Source organism: Rhinatrema bivittatum, chromosome 2 (assembly GCF_901001135.1).
Source record: "Rhinatrema bivittatum chromosome 2, aRhiBiv1.1, whole genome shotgun sequence".
NCBI classification, from domain to species: domain Eukaryota; kingdom Metazoa; phylum Chordata; class Amphibia; order Gymnophiona; family Rhinatrematidae; genus Rhinatrema; species Rhinatrema bivittatum.
In genome coordinates, this window is record NC_042616.1 from 590161699 (window position 1) to 590181292 (window position 19594).

The 19594-nt window shown below is 45.3% G+C and overlaps 1 protein-coding gene across 1 annotated transcript in view; it reads left to right on the top strand.

Annotated features, from left to right (window-relative positions):
* Positions 1-9707, top strand: part of METTL4 (methyltransferase like 4) — an 86092-nt gene extending 76385 nt beyond the window's left edge. Inside the window, exon 9 of the mRNA XM_029591087.1 lies at positions 8995-9707. Within this exon, the coding sequence (XP_029446947.1) occupies positions 8995-9008 (14 nt within the window). The 3' untranslated portion in view covers positions 9009-9707. The remainder of the gene's footprint in view (positions 1-8994) is intronic.
* The last annotated feature ends 9887 nt before the right edge of the window (positions 9708-19594 follow it).

Below are 19594 nucleotides of genomic sequence, written 5' to 3' on the forward strand. Positions count from 1 at the left end.
CAATAAGCAAACTAGGCGCCACAATTTAGGGAGTGGCAGTAGTACATGCACTCAATCACTGTCAGTATTATTCACTTCTTTTCAAGTTCTGGGGCTCACTTTTTCTCCCTCCCTCCATTCCTGGGCTCTGGAATTCTGTCCCTCTCTCCCCTTCTCTCTGGGACTCTCTGTCCTTCCCTAATCCCTCCTCTCCTGGGCTGTGGGAGTTGCATAAATGTCTCTTAGCTCTCATTAATTAGTACTCCTTGCTCTGGGATAGCATTTCTTATCCATTATAGTTTGGCAGCGGGAACAGGCTCAATGACTTATACTGAAATGAGCTAGTTAATAGTAGTGGGGATGGTGGTAGTGGCAGGTGGTGGATACACATAGAAGCAGTAGCATGTCCAGAACTGGTTGAGGAGCCATTCCTGCCTGCCTGAGCATGGAGCACTGTGGTGCAGTGTGGCTTCCTTACTGTTAAATACACTCGGCAGCTACTGTCTGTTCCAGGTTGTGTGGCTGGACATCAGTGACTTGGCACTGGAGACTGGGGTGGGTGGGAGAGAAAAACCAACAGCCTCCACAGGAGGGAAGAGAGCGAGGAATAAGAGACGAGCCACCCAGATCAAAAGGAGGGCAGATCAGTGATTGATCTGTTCATGTCAGAGGACAACTGGAAGGTCAATAGGTTCTGTTCCATGAGACAAAGCAGCTATAGATCAGCTCCCAATGCTTTTATGCTAAACTGGAACATTGATTTGTTCTATGATTTCCCTCCAATTTCACTCATCACCAGGACTGTCCAGAAGATTCTATGGGATAGGGCAAGGTTTATTCTCATAGCCAAGGCTTTGCCACGTCAGATGTGGTACTCTTACCTTCTTTGTCAGTTCAGCCTCTGATCCACTTGGGGATATTTCCAACTCTCATTTATGTATTTATTATTTATTTTATTGATTTTATATACCTTTATTCGGTAGGACCATCATAATGGTTTACAAATGAGTATGGCATTTGATAATACAATAATCTCAGAGTAAAAGACAAGACATTAAAAACTTATTAAAACAAACATAAAATTAGTCTAAAAGAAGGGGTTAACCCTGACAATATCTCAATTCCTGTCTTAGATTGTTTCCTCGAATACTTTAGCAAAAAGCCAGGTTTTCAGGTTTGATCTAAATAGTTTCGGATTAGATTGTGTATGTAGAGATAATGGTAATAAGTTCTAGATTTTGGGGCCTGCCAGGGAAATTGCTCTGGTTCGAACATCGCAGAGATGGATGGAATAGTTAAAAGGCCCTTACTGGTGGATCGGAGGCTTCTCTCTGGGACATATAGCCTAATTGCTTCATTTAGCCAGTCTGTTTGCTTGCCGTAGATGATCTTATGTAGTAAAGATAATACTTTAAATTTGATACACTGTCTTATTGGGAGCCTAATGTAGGGAAATCAATACAGGAGTAATGTGTTCAAATTTCTTTTTCTCTATCAATATTCTTGCCGCTGAATTCTGTAGAACTTGTAAGGGACGCAATGTTGATGTGGGCAGGCCGAATAGCATGGAATTACAGTAATCAGTATTGGAAAAGATTAGTAGTTGTAGTACGGTTCTGAAATCATTCTCAGATAGTAAAGGTTTTAAACATCTCAGGGTTAATAATTTATAGTAACCACCTTTCACTTTTAGGGCAATGCGTTTTTTCAAATTGAGTTGAGTGCCCAGAAAAATGCCAAGTTCTCTGGTAAAAGTTGTTAATTTGATTTCAATATGGGTGTCATCAACTTTAAGAGGCAGGAGTTTGTTAGTGGCCATTTTTCTACCCAGAAATAGGATTTCTGTCTTATTTACATTAAGTATGTTTCATGTGCGTTAGTAAAGTTTTTATTACCAAAAGGTACATGGAGGTTGTTTTAAGCGCTTTTTCAATGGAATCCTGAATCAGTACCAGAAACTGTATGTCATCAGCATAAATGAAGTAAGTCAGGCCCATGCCTGCCAACAGGTGACAAATTGGTAACATATAGATGTTGAACAATGTAGCAGACAGTGATGATCCTTGGGGCACACCAGATTCTAAATTTATTTTCTTCGAGGACAGAAAACTATGCCACCCAAATTTTCCATCCTTGTTACTCATGGTGTGAATATTGAGTACACACACAGTAGTATCCTCCTTGCTCCTTTCTTGGTCTGTGGATGATATTCTAATCTCAGCTAGAAAACCTTCATCAAGGAAGTCTTACAGTTTCAAGTGGAAGAGGTTTAGTTTAGTTTTTCTTGATTTCTCATGAGTCCAACAGCAAACTAAAACCAATCTGGTCCCAGGGACCTTTTTAAGTATCTCTTCTTCCTCTTCCTCTCGTCATCAGGCTTCAGAACTTTAATCAAGGTGGATCTCAGTGCCATTGTGGTTTTTTGCCAGCGGTTGGACGGAGCTCCTATTCCAACCTTTAATGTCAAAGTTCATGATAGGACTGTTGCACACCATGCAGTAAACCACCAGTACCATGGGACCTCAGAGTGATCCTGGTACAACTTATGAAACCTCCCTTTGAAACTCCAATTTGGTGGACCTGAATTTCCATACCTGGATGGTGTTTCTTGTAGCCAACATCTTGGCTCAGAGAATGAGTGAATTTCAGGCTTTGGTCTCTTATTTGCTATGCCTTCAGTTTTTGGTTTTTTTTTTCACAATGGAGTTGTTCTATGCACTCGTCCTCATTTCCTTCATAAAGTGATATCTGCATTTGACATCGACTAGTCAAATGTGCTGTCTTTCCAAAACTGAATGTGCACAAATACGCACAAAAGAGAACAGGCTTTTCACTCCTTGGACTGTAAGAGAGTCAATGCATATTACTTCAAGTGGACTCTAGTTCAGTGTGAAATCTCTCAACTTTGTGTCCTTTGATCCCATCAGATTTGGGTAGGGCAGTGTCTAAAAGAACTCTTTCCAATTGGCTAGTGGACTGTATAGTGCATTGCTAAGCCTTGGCTGAATTACAGATTACAGACTTTGTCAAGGATCATGAAATAGGAGAGCCACTTTGATTGAGGACATCTGCCTAACTGGACCTTCACATCCCACTGCTGTCTGGTCCGCACATTCTGAAAAGACCTTGCATTTGGACAAGCAGTTCTGTGCAGTCTGTTCACCCAATAGTTCACTTTCCACTGGGTAGAGTTCAGATTGTCTGTTTTTAAGTAGTTGCTCCACAAGGCAATCTACAGCTTGGAGCTCCCCACTGGTTATGACTGATTTAATCCTGCTTGCTGACCGAAAAAGCAAAGTTGCTCACCTGTGGTTCTCTATAGACATCAAGATAAATCAGCCATATATTTATTATCCACCCACTTCCCTGAAGAGTCTGGTAGAGACTGAGGAGCTCAAGAGGCAGAAATCGTATATGGGAACATCCACACATGCTCAGCAAGACTTCTGAGCTGTGAGACCTGGGTCTGTGTCAGCATCAAAGGATGATGTCACCTGCTGGTTATGGCTGATCCTGCTGTCTATGGAGAGCCTGGTTCACAGGTAGGCAACTTACTTCCTTTCACTTGTAAAAGTCTGGCTGAATCAAGTTTTTTGGTTAGTCCTGGGGGGAAGGGTTGGGGTTGTTTATTTGCTTTGGAACTTAGCAAGATCACTATTAAAACAGTCTACATGCAACAGTGTGTGTGTGTGTGTGTGTGTGTGTATGTGTGCGCGTGCGCGCGGGGTCTTTATTGATGTCAGCACAAACTTGAAACACTGACTGCTTCTCCTTAAACAGCAGCTAAATTACTTTTTCCTTGGTACAAATTCTGTGTCAGGCTGACACAAAGTATTCCCAGTCATAAATCCTGTTCATCCCTGCAAGCATGGAACGGGGGGGCTCTTGGTTCTCTCCATGTGGCGGAGAGCTCACTTCCTCTCTTTGCTCAGTCTCACAGTGTGGATTTTTTTTTTTTTTTGTCTGGAAAGGCAGGGAGAGATCATTTCTGTCTGCATCTACAGCTCATATCTAGCCTCTGAGCTGGAGCTCAGACTGAGAAAGCTGCTCTATCTGTCTTCTGCTGTCTCTGTCCCAGTGATCTTTCTTCTGTGCTGTGCAAACTTTGTTTCAGCTCCATGTCAGATGTCACAGAACCTTTGCCCTCAGTAGGAAACATTGAAGTCCATATTCAATAAGCCAGCGAATAGCAAAGTTATCCGGTAAAGGCTCCCAGACAACTTTAGCTGAATATTCAGCTCCCAAATATTCATTCCTCCACCGAATATACTGTTAAACTTATCTGGATAACTTTAGCCAGATAACTTTAGCTATGGCACTGAATACACATGGATAAAGTTCTGGCTAAGTTTACCTGGATAAATTTAAACCTAACCGACTATTTTCTGAATATAGCCAGTCAAGTGCAAAAAGAACATGTCTCAACTAAGTAGGTCCAATTTCCCCACTCCAAAATAATTTTTTACTCCTTCAAAATAATTTTTAAAAATATTGGTGCTTTCCACCTGATTCTCCCCCTCTGCCTCTCAACAGGCTGATACAGTAAAGTGCGGCCGCGGTTACCCTGTTTCTAACCCGCTTTGTACGCACAATTTGGACGCGTATGTCTAACCCTCGATTCAGTGTCCAGTTTTATGCGTCCTTACCGCTTCTTGAAATCGACGAGTATCCCTTTCCGCCCGCGGCATGTATATGATATGTTAATGATCGGATTAGCTATTCCCTCTGATACAGTAACATGCGCCCAGATTATCGCCTTTTTAACCAGCTATTTTGCCGCGTCTTTAACCTGCAAATTTACCACCTACCCTGACCTTGGCGTTAGTGTAGTGAACTTAGCCGCCCCGTCCCAAACCAACCCAATCCACAGAAAAAATGCTTCTTGCACAAGGGGGAAAAATTATTACAAAAAATAAACAAGGCGCAGGGCGAAAATCATTTCTGTATTACGCTCGGGCATCGGGGATTGCCAGCTTGACAAGCGTCAGGCAAGCACCAGCAGCCGGCGATCGGCGGCAGGGAGCACAAAAAACACCTGTGCGTGCAGCTCTGATTTTCCGCCTCCTTCGGACGGGCAAGAGAGAGACGAAATTTCACGAGCAAACTTTCCCCCAGCCCCCGCTCACCTGCCCTGGCCGCGGCCATGCAAGCCCCCAGCAGCAGCCGCAAAAGGGCGTCCATAGGTGCTGGTCTCCCATGCGGGCGCGCTGACAGTTCTGGAGCAGCCTCAATCCTCTCTCCCCTCCTCCTGAGGCGCACACCGCAGCTCCCCTGCCTCCCGGGGGCAGCCGGCGGCGAGAGCGGCTTCAGCAGCCCGGGGCGGATCGGGCATTCCCCATGCGAGGTGGCTTCCAGCAGCCCCCGCCGGCAAAGGTGCATGAACGCACGCCTGTACGCCCTATTTGGGCGCTCAAGGCTCTTGCCCGTCTGAAGGAGGCGGAAAATCGGAGCTGCGCGCACAGGTGCTTTGTTGAGCTCCCTGCCGCCGATCGCTGGCTGCTGGGGCTTGCTGGCGCCGGGCGCTCAAGGCAGCAGGGTCTGTAGGAGAACCATCCACTTTCCTGGTGGAATGACATTTCAAATGACAGGTACCAGCGCACCCAGGATACTGTATAGGCGCTGTAGAGTGCTCTATACAGTAAAATGGAATGCGAACGCCTACTGCTTCATGGACCCGCTTTCGACGTGGCTTGCATTTGCGTCTCATTTGAATACTGTATCGAGCGGTATGTGATCCAAACTGTGCGCGCGGCAAAGAAGGGTGCGCGTGGCAAACGAGGGTGCGCCCGGACTTCTGCCACCAGGTATTCAAATCAAAGGCCTGGCTAGGGTTTTTATTTTCCTTAATCAGCTATATTCAGCATATAGCAGGTTAGATTTCAACATTTGTATGCTGCTTTTCTAATGTGCTGTATGTAACCTGCTTCGAGTGAATTTCCTTTTTGTTTTCAAGTTGTCCGATTAAACATACCTGGATAACTTTAGACCTGCTCTTCTCCACCATGACTGGATATACACAGCTGTACTTAACTGGGTAACACTGATATTCATCAGCACTAGCCAGCTAAGTTGAAGCCCTGCACCCAGAATGCCCCCACACTACCTTTTTTATTTTATCTGGATAAGTTTTAACTGGGTAATGACTTACTCATAGAAAACTTATCTGGTCAGTGGGGAAAGATATCTAATCCCCCGTTTTGTCCTGCTAAATTCTGAACTTAGTTGAAGTAATCCTTTTGAATATGGAACTCATTATGCTCTTGCTGCTGACTGGTTCATTCTGCTGCAGCAGGCTCTTGATTTTACAGAGTCCTGTCAGTCATGGATTTCTTGTTAGAGATCTCTGCAGGCAACGTGAAACCAGATCAAGGACATTCTCCAAAATTGTGTCATCTATTTGGAACACTGCCACTGGAATTGTGTACAAAATAAAAAATTGTGTTTTTTAATTCTGTAACGGCAATTTGGCTGGAGTGCTGGGCTGCCTGAGGTTAATGGGCACACCAGACAAGCTCTGGCAGTTTGATGCTGGAAGGGGTGGGTATGGGGGGGAGGAGCCCCGAGTCCCCGGATGAAATTTTGAATACTTCCTTGCAGTGCGATCGCATTGGCGAGCGCCGCGGGGAGTATCGGGAGTAGGAGAGCCCTATTTCCCTATTTAAGGGGCATGCTTACCGGCTGCGTTCCTCTTCCCCGTGGGCTTCCAGGACGAGCAGCGACCCTCCCTCCCGCCCTTGTGTTTTGTACATTTTTGTAACGGGTTGGTTTGTTGCTGTTGCAGCTTGGGTTGGCGGTTTGCCCGAGTCTCTTTAATGACAGGTGGTGGCTCGACAGGTAGACAGTTGGGGGCACATACTGGCTGGAGCGTTACCCGTCAGTCAACTGGCTAAACTGGGATTAGCTCCTTGCTGGCCGGTGGCGGGGGCTGGAGTTAGACAGCGGGTGCTGTCTAACTAGGACCAGGCCGGGTGGTCTGGGGGTTGGTTATCTTGCTGGCTGGTGGCAGATAACTGGAGTTATATGTTATAAGGGCTCGGGCTAGTTATATTGTTAATAAAGCTGCGGCCTTGATGTTTCCCATACCAGTGTGTGGTGTACTTATTGAATATGATGTGAAAGAAGGTGGAGTGAGGTTCTGGCTGCACCTGCTATGCTTATTCCTGTCAGAAAGGGTTTTCACCTATTGATATTATGTAACTGCTTTATTTCAATTGGTGTATTGTTTTATTATATTGTGTTCCACTGAGATCTTATTTGGATTAGCAGAATATAAATAATAATAAATAAATAGCAGAATAGAATTAACCCCATAGACATTGGTTTTTCAAAGTCCTCAATAAAACCACTGTTATGCCAGCTTAGGTGTTCATGCGAGGAGAATCAAGAAGAATGCCAGGTTTGCACTTATTTTTGGAAGGCTAACATGGTACCACCCTTTATGTTTATTTATTTATTTATTTAACATCCTATGGAGAACAAACAAATCAATGGTATTAATAGTTACCATAACCAGAATTAAAAATGGACCATCATACTAAGCACTCCCTGAACACCCTGCCTAGACTTGTGAGGCTAAATTCAAAGCAGGGCTTGGTTATATTTAGTAGAGGTAACATGAAAGCTAGCTGGTAAAATATTTGAGTTGGAGTCAAAACAGGAAAGAAACAGTTAATGTGGTTTTATTAGACAAGTGTGGCAAAAACAGATTTGAGTCCTTTTTGAGAATATTATACTGGGCGGACATTTCTTCATATATAGCGATCTTTGAAAGGAAAAGTAAATTGGGTACATGAGTATAGTATTCACAGTAAGAACATAAGATGTGTCATGCTGGGTCATACCAAAGGTCCATCAAGCCCATCGTCCTATTTCCAACAGTTAATAAACTGGGTCACATGTACCTGACAGGTCCCAAAGAGTAGATCCATTCCTTGTTGCTTGACTCTCAGAGATAAGCAGTGGCTTTCCCATGTCTACCTGACTAATAAAGGTTTATGACTTTTCCTCCAGGAACGTATCCAATCACTTTTTAAACCTTGCTATGGGCTGGATTCATCAAAATATTGCATGTGATAAGAAGAGGGGCGTGTTTTATGGTATGAGATTTGTACAATGTTCTCTCAACCTAGCTTGATGTTACCCAGGTAGAGAGTCCATTTAGCTAGGTTGAGAGAACATTGTACAAATCTCGGCCGTCAAACCCACTGACAGCCGCCGCTCCGGGTCAAAAGGAGGCTCTAGGGATGCGCTAGTGACCCTAGCGCCTCCTTTTGCCCGTTTCTACCGCACCACCTAATTTAAATACTGTATCGTGCGCACAGGAGAGTGGCCTGTGCGCCTGCCGGGAGAGCGGGCGTTTGTCCGCTCTCCCACTGACTTTACTGAATCGGCCCCTATGTAAGTTAGCTAGATAAGACTTATTTGGCTAATTTGCTTTGGATATTTAGCAGCAATGCCATTCTGCTGAATATCTGTGTACAAATTGCTACTTAGCCAGATAAATCTTATCCTGCTAAGTTATACCTGCTCTATGGCAGGTCTAACAACTGGTTAATTTAACTGCATAACTGAATATTGGCACTTGTTCAACTAAGTTAACTGGATAAGTAGCACCAAACTGTTATTTCCATTGCCAGCCCCTGAGTTATTCGGCTATCTATGTAGCAGGATACGTGACTTGTCTGGCTAAGTGGTGACCGCTGAACATTGCCAGATATTCAGTGGCCTCCACTTAGCTGGATAAGTCCTATTTATCTGGCTAAATAGCTTTTGAATATTAGGCTCAAAGCTTATTCCCTCACATCCACACCACCAAATCGATTCTCTCTCCCCCCATGCTGATTCAAACCAGCAGGAAGAAAGCAGTTTCACCTCAGGTTTCATTATTTTGCTTTTTTTTTTTTTTTTGGGCTTGTGATTCATATTGTATTGTTATTGAAATGTTATTAAGCTTTTAAAAATGTATTTTAATACTTTTTCATCTAATGATTTTTATATGTTATGTTTTACTTTTAGGAGCTAAGAGCTGAATACTGCTCCAAAATGATAAAGTGGCATGCCTGCTGGAAGACCTGAGGCAGGATATATTTATTTTTATTTTTTATTTATTTATTTTTTTTATATACCGACATTTGATCTGAGATATCACATCGGTTTACATTCAGCTACTGTAGGTATTTATATATACAGGGCCTCAAGCAAGTGAAGCATGAAGAAATGCAGGGTGTAAGACAGGAAATGCAGGATCTTGGCTGGATGCTGTGGGAGAAAATGCAGTCCATGACTTCTATCTGGAGAGAGATGCTCCAGTGGCTGTGCCCATGCCAACTGCAGCCAGCCTTGAAGGCTCCCTGGCAGCCACAAATTCCCTAGATGTAGCCTCCCCTTGCATGGCACCGCCACCACATGATATGTTTTTTGCCTGCTGTAGTTCCACCATCCTGGTGGGAGGCTGTCCTGAGTGTACAATACTACAAATGATGCTGGGTCTTCCTCCTATGGCTCCATCACCTCAAAGGAAGCCTTCTCCACCAACATCTCCACCTCCTCTAAGGAAGGCTACCCACCTCAGATGACACAGGTAGAGACATCCCCCTCTCTTTTCATAAGGGATAGCCTCATTATTGTTACGACTGGCGCTGCCCGACGTCTCCACTCCGCCCTCCTTACCTCTCTGGTAACTCCTCCCGTGGTTGATGGACGTTTGGCTGCCACGGCGTCTGCCTGCCATCCTCTCCGGCGTCCCCGGTCTGGCTTGGGCGCTGCCTCCTGCCATGCTGTCCAGCTGCCTTAGGGCACGCGCGCTGAGCAGCCCTGCTTCAAATACTTTCTTTGGCGCGAACCTCAGGGGCATCTCCCTGAGATGACGTCACACATCCTGGATACAAAATGCCTACACTACAGCTAGCTAATCGAGTTAGCAAGGGTCAGGTATTCATACTGGTGAGCTCCTTACGGATGGGATTCGCTCTCTGTACCTAGCTACTCTGCCTCTCCATTATTGGACTTACTGTATTTGGGGTACCCGCTCCTCGGGGGCCACTCTCTTCTCTTTCAGGTCGCTGTCTGGAACTGGTACTCACTCCTCGAGGGCCCATGTTCCCGGACTCGCTGCCTGGACTTCACTTCTGCCTGGAGGATACCGCTGCCTACACCATCAGTGAGTTATTATCTACTTCTCTCTCAGAGCTGTTTCCTGGAACCAGGTACTCGCTCCTCGAGGGCCTGCCTCTACTCCAGCTCCTGTGATTCCTACCGAGAGAAACCACTGTGTGAGTATTCAACCATTGAGGCTCTATTCCAGAACCCTGCATATACTTCATTGTACTCACTATCTCAGTTTCTCTTCACTACAGCACAGCCATTGAGGGATCGCTGTTCCAGAGCCCTGAGGCACTACAAGCCCAGCCAGGCTCCATCTCTGCTCACTACTGCCACCTCTGGTGGCTCCTCAATACTGTTAATAAAAGATTTATCTGTGTTGTGTGTCCTAAAGCTGAGCCTGACCTGTGGCCCCTCACGGGTCTTCCCCCCGTGGGTGTGGTCAGCAGCCACAGTGTCCAAGGGTCCACCCAAAACCTTACAAACAATAACAGATTGCTAACTCCATGGATCCGGCACAGCTCAATGCCCTGTAGGCCATTCTGGGTCTGGCCCTGCGCATTTCTGAACAGCAAGACACATTGGAGAAACTCACTTCAGCATTTCATCAGCTGCACACACAGAAGACCCAAGACGCTAATTCCAGCAATGAAGGTCAGTTACATGAAGACTGCTGTACCACTGGCTGCTCCAGTTCATTTCTCGGGAGAGATTCAGAAGACCAGGGGCTTTTTAAAACCAGTGCTGCATGCATTTTGCATTACAGCCTTCTCATTTCCCCACAGCTTTTCCCAAGACTACTTACATTCTATCTTATCTTAATGGAAGGGCATTGTCTTGGGCCTCTACACTGTGGGAACGCAAGGATCCTATTTTGCAGGACATAGATGGATTTTTGGACTTATTTAAATCCATTTTCGATGATCCTGCTCAAGTGACCATTACTGGTTCTGCTCTGGTGGACCTGAAACAAGGCAACCGACCACTGGCTGATTTTGCGATAAAGTTTAAGACTCTTGCTACAGAACTCTGCTGGGACCCCAAATGCCTGAAGACCCTCTTCTTCAGAGGCCTGGATACTTGCTTGATAAATGAGCTGGCCGCTCGTGAAACACCTGACTCGCTGGATGAACTAGTGGCTTTGACTACTAGGATCGATCACCGGTTTCATGATAAGGTGAAAGAGCTCTGGCCTCATAGAGGACTTGGGCAGAAGGAGGCTAATGCTAAACCTGCATCTCGGATGGTTCCAGTAATTCCTGCTGCCAGTGGAGATGAACTGATGCAACTTGGTCGCGGACATTTGACTTCCAAAGAGAGAAGACTTCTGAAGAGGCGGGGTCTATGAATGTACTGTGGACAGACTGGTCACGATGTCCTAACATGCCCAATTCATCCAGGAAACGGACGGGCCTAAGTCCTGCAGGAGGACTGTTCTTAGGCCTTACTACGCCCTCTCCTCCTCTCTCTCTCCCAGTCTCCTTGATCTGCGGACCGTCTGGTTCAAACTCTTGCCCTGGTGGATTCAGACATCCTACAATACTACCTGAATAATGTATATTTCTAACTAATGTTGTTGCCCTACTCAAACTTATTTATAAAATTTATTATGAGGATGGGTGGTAGTTTCATAGATTTTAGATTTTATAAGACTCCATAATGCCATAATTAATTTAATCATTAACTACCCTCCAATCTCCATTTTTTATTGGAACAAATCTTTTAATATTTTAAGTATGGCTTCATCACTAGTCCGTTGCTCATAGTTTGTGTCTTATTTTTCTTTCTCTTTTTTAATTAAAAATTATTCGTGTGTGCACACCTCTTAAATTTTTCTCCGTCAGAGTAGGCAACCGGCCTAACATTCCCAACAGAAACCTTTCTCATTGTTCCCCTTCCCCTCCCCCCCTTGGGGTGTGTATTTTTAAGCCAATTTATCAATAAACAAACTGTAGAAATACTGATAGCTTGGTTAATTGGTAAGTAAATGATGGGAATGGATAGTGCTGTACCTCCGTGAGCAGGAGTGGGTAAGATCCATGTATCCGTGAAAACAGAAATAGTGAACAAACACAGCAGCAGAAACCAAACAAAAACAGAGACGTGTGTGGGTATGTGTGATCATCTTGGGTTATCATGAGCTCAAAAACGCCCCACCCGTCCTATTAGAAAGGTTATTAGAAAGAATCTGGTAGACAAAATCTGTCCAACACTTGTACATTAAGTGGAGGGGGACGGGCGCAAGTAGGATAAAAAGGGAGTCCATATCTCTTCGCCCTCTGCTGACGTGGAAGTTTGTTGATGGTGTAGGATATAAAGTTTGTGTGTTCAGAGCCTCAACATCTGTTTAACCCACTGGTCTACATCCGGGGCCACTTTATCCAACCATTTGATTAGGATAGCTTTTTTCCCGATTACTGCCGCCTTAGCAAGAAAGTGTGATAAATTCTTGGATCTAGGTGGTGGGAGCAAGGTAGTGGACCCTATCAACCACAATTGTGGGTCTAAGGGAAGTGCCTTCTTCCATAGAGACGTGCAAAAGTGCTGTACCTCCCTACAAAAAATGTGAGCGCATTCCCAAAACACATGGTAATAAGAGCCCGTCATGTGTCCGCATTTCCTACAAATGGGGGAGTCACTAAGGCCAAATCTAAAAGCCTGCTCAGGTGTGTGGAACCCCTGCCATAAAAATTTAAACTGGGTTTCCTGTAAGCTTTCATTGGTTGTAATTGCTTTTATCTGAGAAAACACTTGTATAAAATCCTTATAGGAGAGAGAAAATGCCGGCCAGAGACTCTATTTTGCAAAAAGTGCCATCATACGACTATGGTCGTAACCTTTAGTCCTCAATTCTACATATTATCCAGAGATCTTAGGGTGTTTAGGAGCAGCTTCTGAGAGCAAGTCATTAAATGTGCTATTTCTTTGGACATCCCGCCAATAGGTGGTATGTCGTTGCATAAAGTGTCTAATTTGCAAAAAAGCATAAAAATCCTCCCTAGGGAGAGAGTATTGAGATTGGAGGTCTGAGAAGGAATGTAGTACCCCAGTGACAGGGTGAAATAATCGGTGAAGATCGGTGAGACCTTTTCCCTGCCATCTTGAAAAGGGAGAGAGGCCCGAACCTGGGGGGGAAAATGGATTGTTAACTATGAGTGACAGGGGTGTGATACCCAGTGGCTGTCGAAGCATTCGGCATACTTTAGCCCATGTGGCTCGGCACGTCCCAACCAGAAGTTGACTCTGTAGAGTGGGGGGAACCTGTCTTGCCGACATATGTAAAAGTCCATTTAAGGAGGGAGTCCCATATCAGGCAGTGAAGAGCTGAGCGGGTAAAACATCCGAGGTATTGAAGACCCAATCCCTTATGAGGCGCAGGTTACACGCTATATTATAAAGCGCAAGATTAGGGCAGCCCAAACCCCCTTCAGACAAGGGTTGAAACAACATCTGTAAAGTTATTCGAGCTTTGCGACCTCCCCATAAAAAATGCCGGAGAGATGTATGTAAAATTTGTACATCCAGAGTAGCCAAAAAAATCGATAACATTTGAAAGATATACAGCCATTTGGGCAAGATTACCATTTGATACAGGTGAATCCTCCCCGTCAGGGATAGTGGTAGTGTGTGCCAGCGCTTCAGTGCTTCCTGGGTGTATTGCAGTTTGGGGGCTATATTTAAACGGTAGATAGTATCTAAAGAAGCTGAGATTCTGACCCCTAAATATTTGAGTTCATTGGAAGCCCAAAACAGCGGGAAATCTTCCTCCCAATTTTGTTGGACACTATTCGTAATGTCTAGGGCTTCAGATTTATCCCTATTGATTTTTAGGCCCGCAAAGACCCCAAAGCATTCTTGTAGGGACAACAAAGGAGTCAGGGATGCTCGAGGTCGAGTTAAAAACACCAGAACATCGTCGGCGAATGCCGTCACTTTAAATGAGTGCCCTGCCCTCTCAAACCCGTGGATCTCCATGGATGCCTGAATTCTCTGAATGAGGGGGTCAATCATGAGTATATAAAGGAGGGGAGATAAGGGACAATCCTGGCGTACCCCTCGTTGTATTTATTTATTTAACATTTTTATATACCGGGATTCATGTAAGAAGTTACATATCATCTCGGTTTACATTATAACGGAAAAACAAACGCATGAAAGAATGCAATTACATAGAACAGGGTTTAGAACTTGGAAAAGATAAAATGGGAGCAAACAAAAGAAAGATTAACGAAAAGAATAAAATGATTGAGCCAAGTCTAGTCTGGCTGAGGATCAAGGTCCGTATTGGAATTAATTTAAGGTCCTAGTACACTGAGTAAGCTTGGCAAGATCGACTGTAGAGTTGGGTTGCTAAATGATGGATAGTCTGAGTAGATAGTTAGAATCCTGGCTGAAGCGTTTTGTAGCATTTGAAGGGGTTTAATGGTATTAGCTGGGAGTCTGAGTAAAAGAGAATTGCAGTAATCTGTTGTTGAGAAAATGATTGTTTGAAGTACCGATCGGTAGTCTTGGAAGTGGAGGAGTGGACTGAGTCGTTTTAGTACTTGTAATTTAAAAAAGCCCTCCTTAGTAGTATTATTGATAAATCTCTTTAGGTTTAATTGATTGTCCATGATGACTTCGAGGTTTCTTACTTGAGAAGAAAAAGTTGGTTGACTGGTGGGGATCGGATTTGTCAATGCATAGTTGCCGTCCTGTGAGATGAGGAGTATTTCCGTTTTATTGGAATTGAGGATTAAATTAAGGCTTGAGAGCAGGTTATTGATGGATATAAGGCAGTTGTTCCAGAATTCTAGGGCTTTTTGTAGGGATTCTTTTACCGGGATGAGTATTTGGACGTTGTCTGCGTAAATGTAATGATTTAGTTTTAGTTTGGAGAGGAGCTGGCATAGCGGTAATAGATAGATGTTGAAGAGAGTCGGGGATAATGAGGAGCCTTGAGGGACTCCCAGAGAAGAGCAAACGGGGTGTGATTCATTATTGTTGACTCTGACCTTGTAAAATCTGTTTTGTAGAAAAGACTTGAACCAGTTCAAAGCGGTGCCTTTGATGCCGATGTCGGATAGTCGCTCCAAGAGTATTGAATGATTTACCGTGTCGAAGGCGGCTGATAGGTCGAGGAGTATGAGTAGGCAGGTTTGTTTTTTTTCAAGATTCATTAGTATGGTGTCTGTTAAAGAAATTAATAGAGTCTCGGTGTTTCGTGCTTTGCGAAAGCCAAATTGTGAAGGTGCTAGGATTTAGACCTTAAGACCTTATCTGAACATTTATTATTAAGACCTTATCTGAACATTTCCCATTAACAATAATGCGTGAAGTAGGTGTATCATATAATAAGAGAACATATTGCAGAAATTCCCCACCAAAACCATATCTATCCAGAACAGAAAACATATATGACGATGATACTCTGTCAAAAGCGTTCTCTGAATCGAAGCCTATGGCCACTGCCGGTACCTCCTGCTGTTGACAAAATCTTATGGCTTTGATCAGTTTCAGAATATGGCTCGTAGCTTTACGTCCTTTGACAAAGCCCACTTGCTGCGGCGAGATCAAGTGGGGTAGGACCAGATTCAGGCGTTCTGCCATTACCCGTGCCATAATTTTTAAATTACTATTCAGTAGGGAAATGGATCTGTAATTCTGGTTTTTCGAGGTCTTTCCTGGCTTTGGGGAGAACTATAATACGGGCACTATTAAAGTCTGTTGGGAAAGAGTTGGTCACCAGACCCGTGGTGTAGAAATTTGTCAGGGGGGTGGCTTCCTGGATGCTTAACATCTTATAGAAATCGTAAGAAAAGCCATCCGGCCCTGGGGATTTTCCAGAGGGCATGGTGTTTATAATTTGGGCCACTTCATATGCTTGGATAGGGCGGTTTAAAAATTCCCTCTGGGTCAAGGTGAGACATGCCAAGGAGACATCAGAGAAAAACTCCTGTTCATGATCTATAGGAGGAACCGGGTCAGCCTTGTACAGAGTATTATAGAAGACACGGAATACTTCACAAATATCTATCATCTTGGTCACCAATTGCTTCTGTTTTGTACGCATTTGAGCTACCACTGTTCGTGGGCGTTGTGCCCGAATTAAGTTAGCCAAAGGTTTCCCCACCTTGTTACCAAATTTAAAGAAATTTTGTTGAGCCACCTGTAAAGCTTTACTGGCCCTTAGATGAAGCACCATATTCAGTTGGCTAAGGGCACTCAGATAGGCCTTCCTATTATCCTCCGATGGGATGTCAACCAGCATACGCCTAGTCTATTTAGTAAGACCCCAGTATATCCTATGATTTCCCCCCGAAGAACTGCTTTAGCTGCCTCCCAGTACAGAATGGGGGTATCCACATGTTGTACATTATGAGTCTTGTACTGCAGCCATTTATCCCGTAAGTAAGATTGGAAATCTTTGTCCCCTCTAAGGTCCTGGGGGAATTGCCAGGGAGCTTTACCCTGCGTTCTAAGACCCAAGGAGAGAGAGAGAAAGATAGGCGAATGATCTGAAATCACCTGAGTTTCAATATCCACCTTGAGGGCCCTAGAAAAACCTTCCTCCGCCAGAAGTATGTAGTCAATCCTGGAGAAGGAGTTGTGTGGGTGTGAGTAAAAAGTATAATCCCTTTCTGTTGGGAGAAGGGTCCTCCACACATCCAAGAGTCGTGTGTTGTAAAGTAGGGATGTGAATCGTTTTTTGACGATTTAAAATATCGTCCGATATTTTTTAAATCGTCAAAAATCGTTAAAGAGTGCGATACAATAGAAATTCCCCCGATTTATCATGAAAAATCGTTAATCGGGTTTGTGTCCACTAACGGGAGTTATTTGGGGGGGGGGGCTGGAAAACCGGCACACCAAAACAACCCCTAAATCCGCCCCGACCCTTTAAAACTAATCCCTTACCTTCCCCCACCCTCCCAACCCCCCCCCCCCCCCCCAAATGTTTTAAAATCACCTGGTGGTCCAGTGGAAGCCCCGAGACCGATTGCCCACTCTCGGGCCGTCGGCTGCCACTAATAAAATTGGCGTTGATGGCCCGATAAAAAAAAAACCACCCCGACCCTTTAAAACTGACCCCTTAGCCTCCCCCACCCTCCCAACCCCCCCCCCCCAAAACGTTTTAAAATTACCTGGTGGTCTAGTGGGGGTGCTGGAAGCAATCTCCCGCTCTCAGGATGTTGGCTGCCATTAATAAAAATGGCGCCGATGGCCCTTTGCCCTTACCATGTGACAGGGTATCCATGCCATTGGCCAGCCCCTGTCACATGGTAGGAGCACTTTAAAGATGGCGCCGGCCCATCCAGTGCTCCTACCATGTGACAGGGGCCGGCCAGTGGCACGGATACCCTGTCACATGGTAAGGGCAAAGGGCCATCGGCGCCATTTTTATTAGCGCAGCCGACGGCCCAAGAGCGGGAGATCACTCCCGGTGCCCCCACTGGACCACCAGGTAATTTAAAAACATTTTTTGGGGGGTCGGGAGGGTGGTGGAGGATAAGGGGTCAGTTTTAAAGGGTCAGGGTGGGTTTTTTGTTTATCGGATCGGGCGCAGCCGATAAACAAAAAACCAATCAGGCCGGACGATAAAAATTACAAGATTTGAATCGGAACCGGAACCGAACCGATTCTGGTTCCGATTCACATCTCTATTGTAAAGGAATCTACGCCTTCTCTCTGAAAACCTCCCCGTGCCTCCCTTGGATTGGATCTATCCAGAGTGTTATCAGCCACACAGTTTAAGTCTCCAGCTACTAGCAGCAGACCTGTGCGGTGGGTCAGCAGTATATTCTGAAACTGAGTGAGGTACTGTTGGGGGTTTACAGTGGGGGCATAAACAGAGCAAATTGTGACTTGGGTTCCCTGCCACTTCCCTATCGCAAGGGCATACCTGCCCTCCGGGTCAGTCACGGATGACTCCAAAACAAAGTCAGCAGTTTTACTGATGAGGATCGCTACCCCCGCTTTCCGGTTATGAGCCTCTGCAAAGATACATTCACCCACCCAGTCCCTCTTAAGCTTAAGGTTTTCTGTCTCATTCAAATGAGTTTCCTGCAAGCACGCAATAGTACCCCTTTAATCTCTTTAGGTGAGTTAAGACCTTCTTACATTTGATAGGTGAGCCCGGCCCATGGACATTCCATGACACTAACTTAGACATAAAGGTTGAGAGTTAAAGGTATGCTTGCCGGAAAGAAAACTAAGGTATCTCAGAGGAGAGAGGTCCCAGCTACTCTCCCTTCCTGATATGCATTCATCACATTCATCACCCACAATACCCACACCCCCCAAAACCGATACAGCATTCCCAGATGATAACCATACACATCCCCAAAAACTCTGTCCATCTCCCTCCCCCTCCCCCACCCCCATGCCCTCTGTATCCCCATAAGCATCTGACACAAATATATATGGCCTACCCCCTCGCTAATAAGAGAGGGTCAGGTCGAGGAGCCACGCTTAAGGGGCATGTGGGTGCCCTGCTCCCTTTAACTCTGTAGGTACTCGTCCAGAGCCACTGCTGAAAAGTCTCCTCCGCTGCAGAGCCTGTCAACGAGCATTTGCCAGCACAACCCGGCCGGTACAATTACAGACAGTGAAGAGAGTCAGTTAGTATTTCGTGCTGTCCATCCACCCCCCGAGTTCTTGTATGCCACGTGGGTTTGAGCTGGGAAGCACACATTGGTTAGCCATGCCTCGCCGACCAAAAAGTGTGGTTGTGTCATTCAAAGTGATTTTCCCCTTTAGCTGTAACCCAGTGCGGTTGAGCCAGCTGTATCCGGGGGCAGATGAAACAACTTGTAACAGCAGAGACAAACAGAACAACAAACTGTCCCCATTCCTCAGCCAACTTAGTCATGCTCCTGCGTGAAGTATGCCAGTTAAGGCCCAGGAGATTGAAGAAACTTTAAGGCTGCCTCCGGGTCTGAAAAACTATGCTGCGTGCCATCTTGCCATACTTTTAAAGTAGCAGGGTATTGAAGGGCAAATTTAATTCTTTTCTCAAATAGTTTGGAGCAGACTGGAGAGAACTTCCTGCGCTGATGCGAGATCAGAACTGAATAGTCCTGAGTGATACGTATTTTTTGTCCCTGATAGAGCAGCTCCAGGCATTTTCTATATGCTAACCAGATTCGCTGTTTATCTGCTGAGTTCAGAATTTTAGTGATAGCTATCCTCGGTCTAGTGTCCGAAGGGCATCTGGTCCCCAATCAGTGTGCCCTTTCAACTCGCAGTTTGCTCCTCATGTCCGGTAGGCCGACCGCTTCTGGGAGCCAGTCTAAGAAAGTCCCCAGGCCTTTCTCATCTAGTCCCTCTGGGAGGCCCAGAAACCGGAGGTTATCTCACCAGAGTCTATTTTCTATATCATCTAATTTGTCTTGACAGGCTTTTAAGGCCTCCGCCTGAGCTCCTGCCTGTGTGGTTTGGGCCGCCTTCCAGTCCTCCAGCCCTGAGACCCACCCCTTGAGGAGGTCAATCTGCGGGCCGAGGTCCGCCAGTGCTGATTTTACCTCTGTCAGGT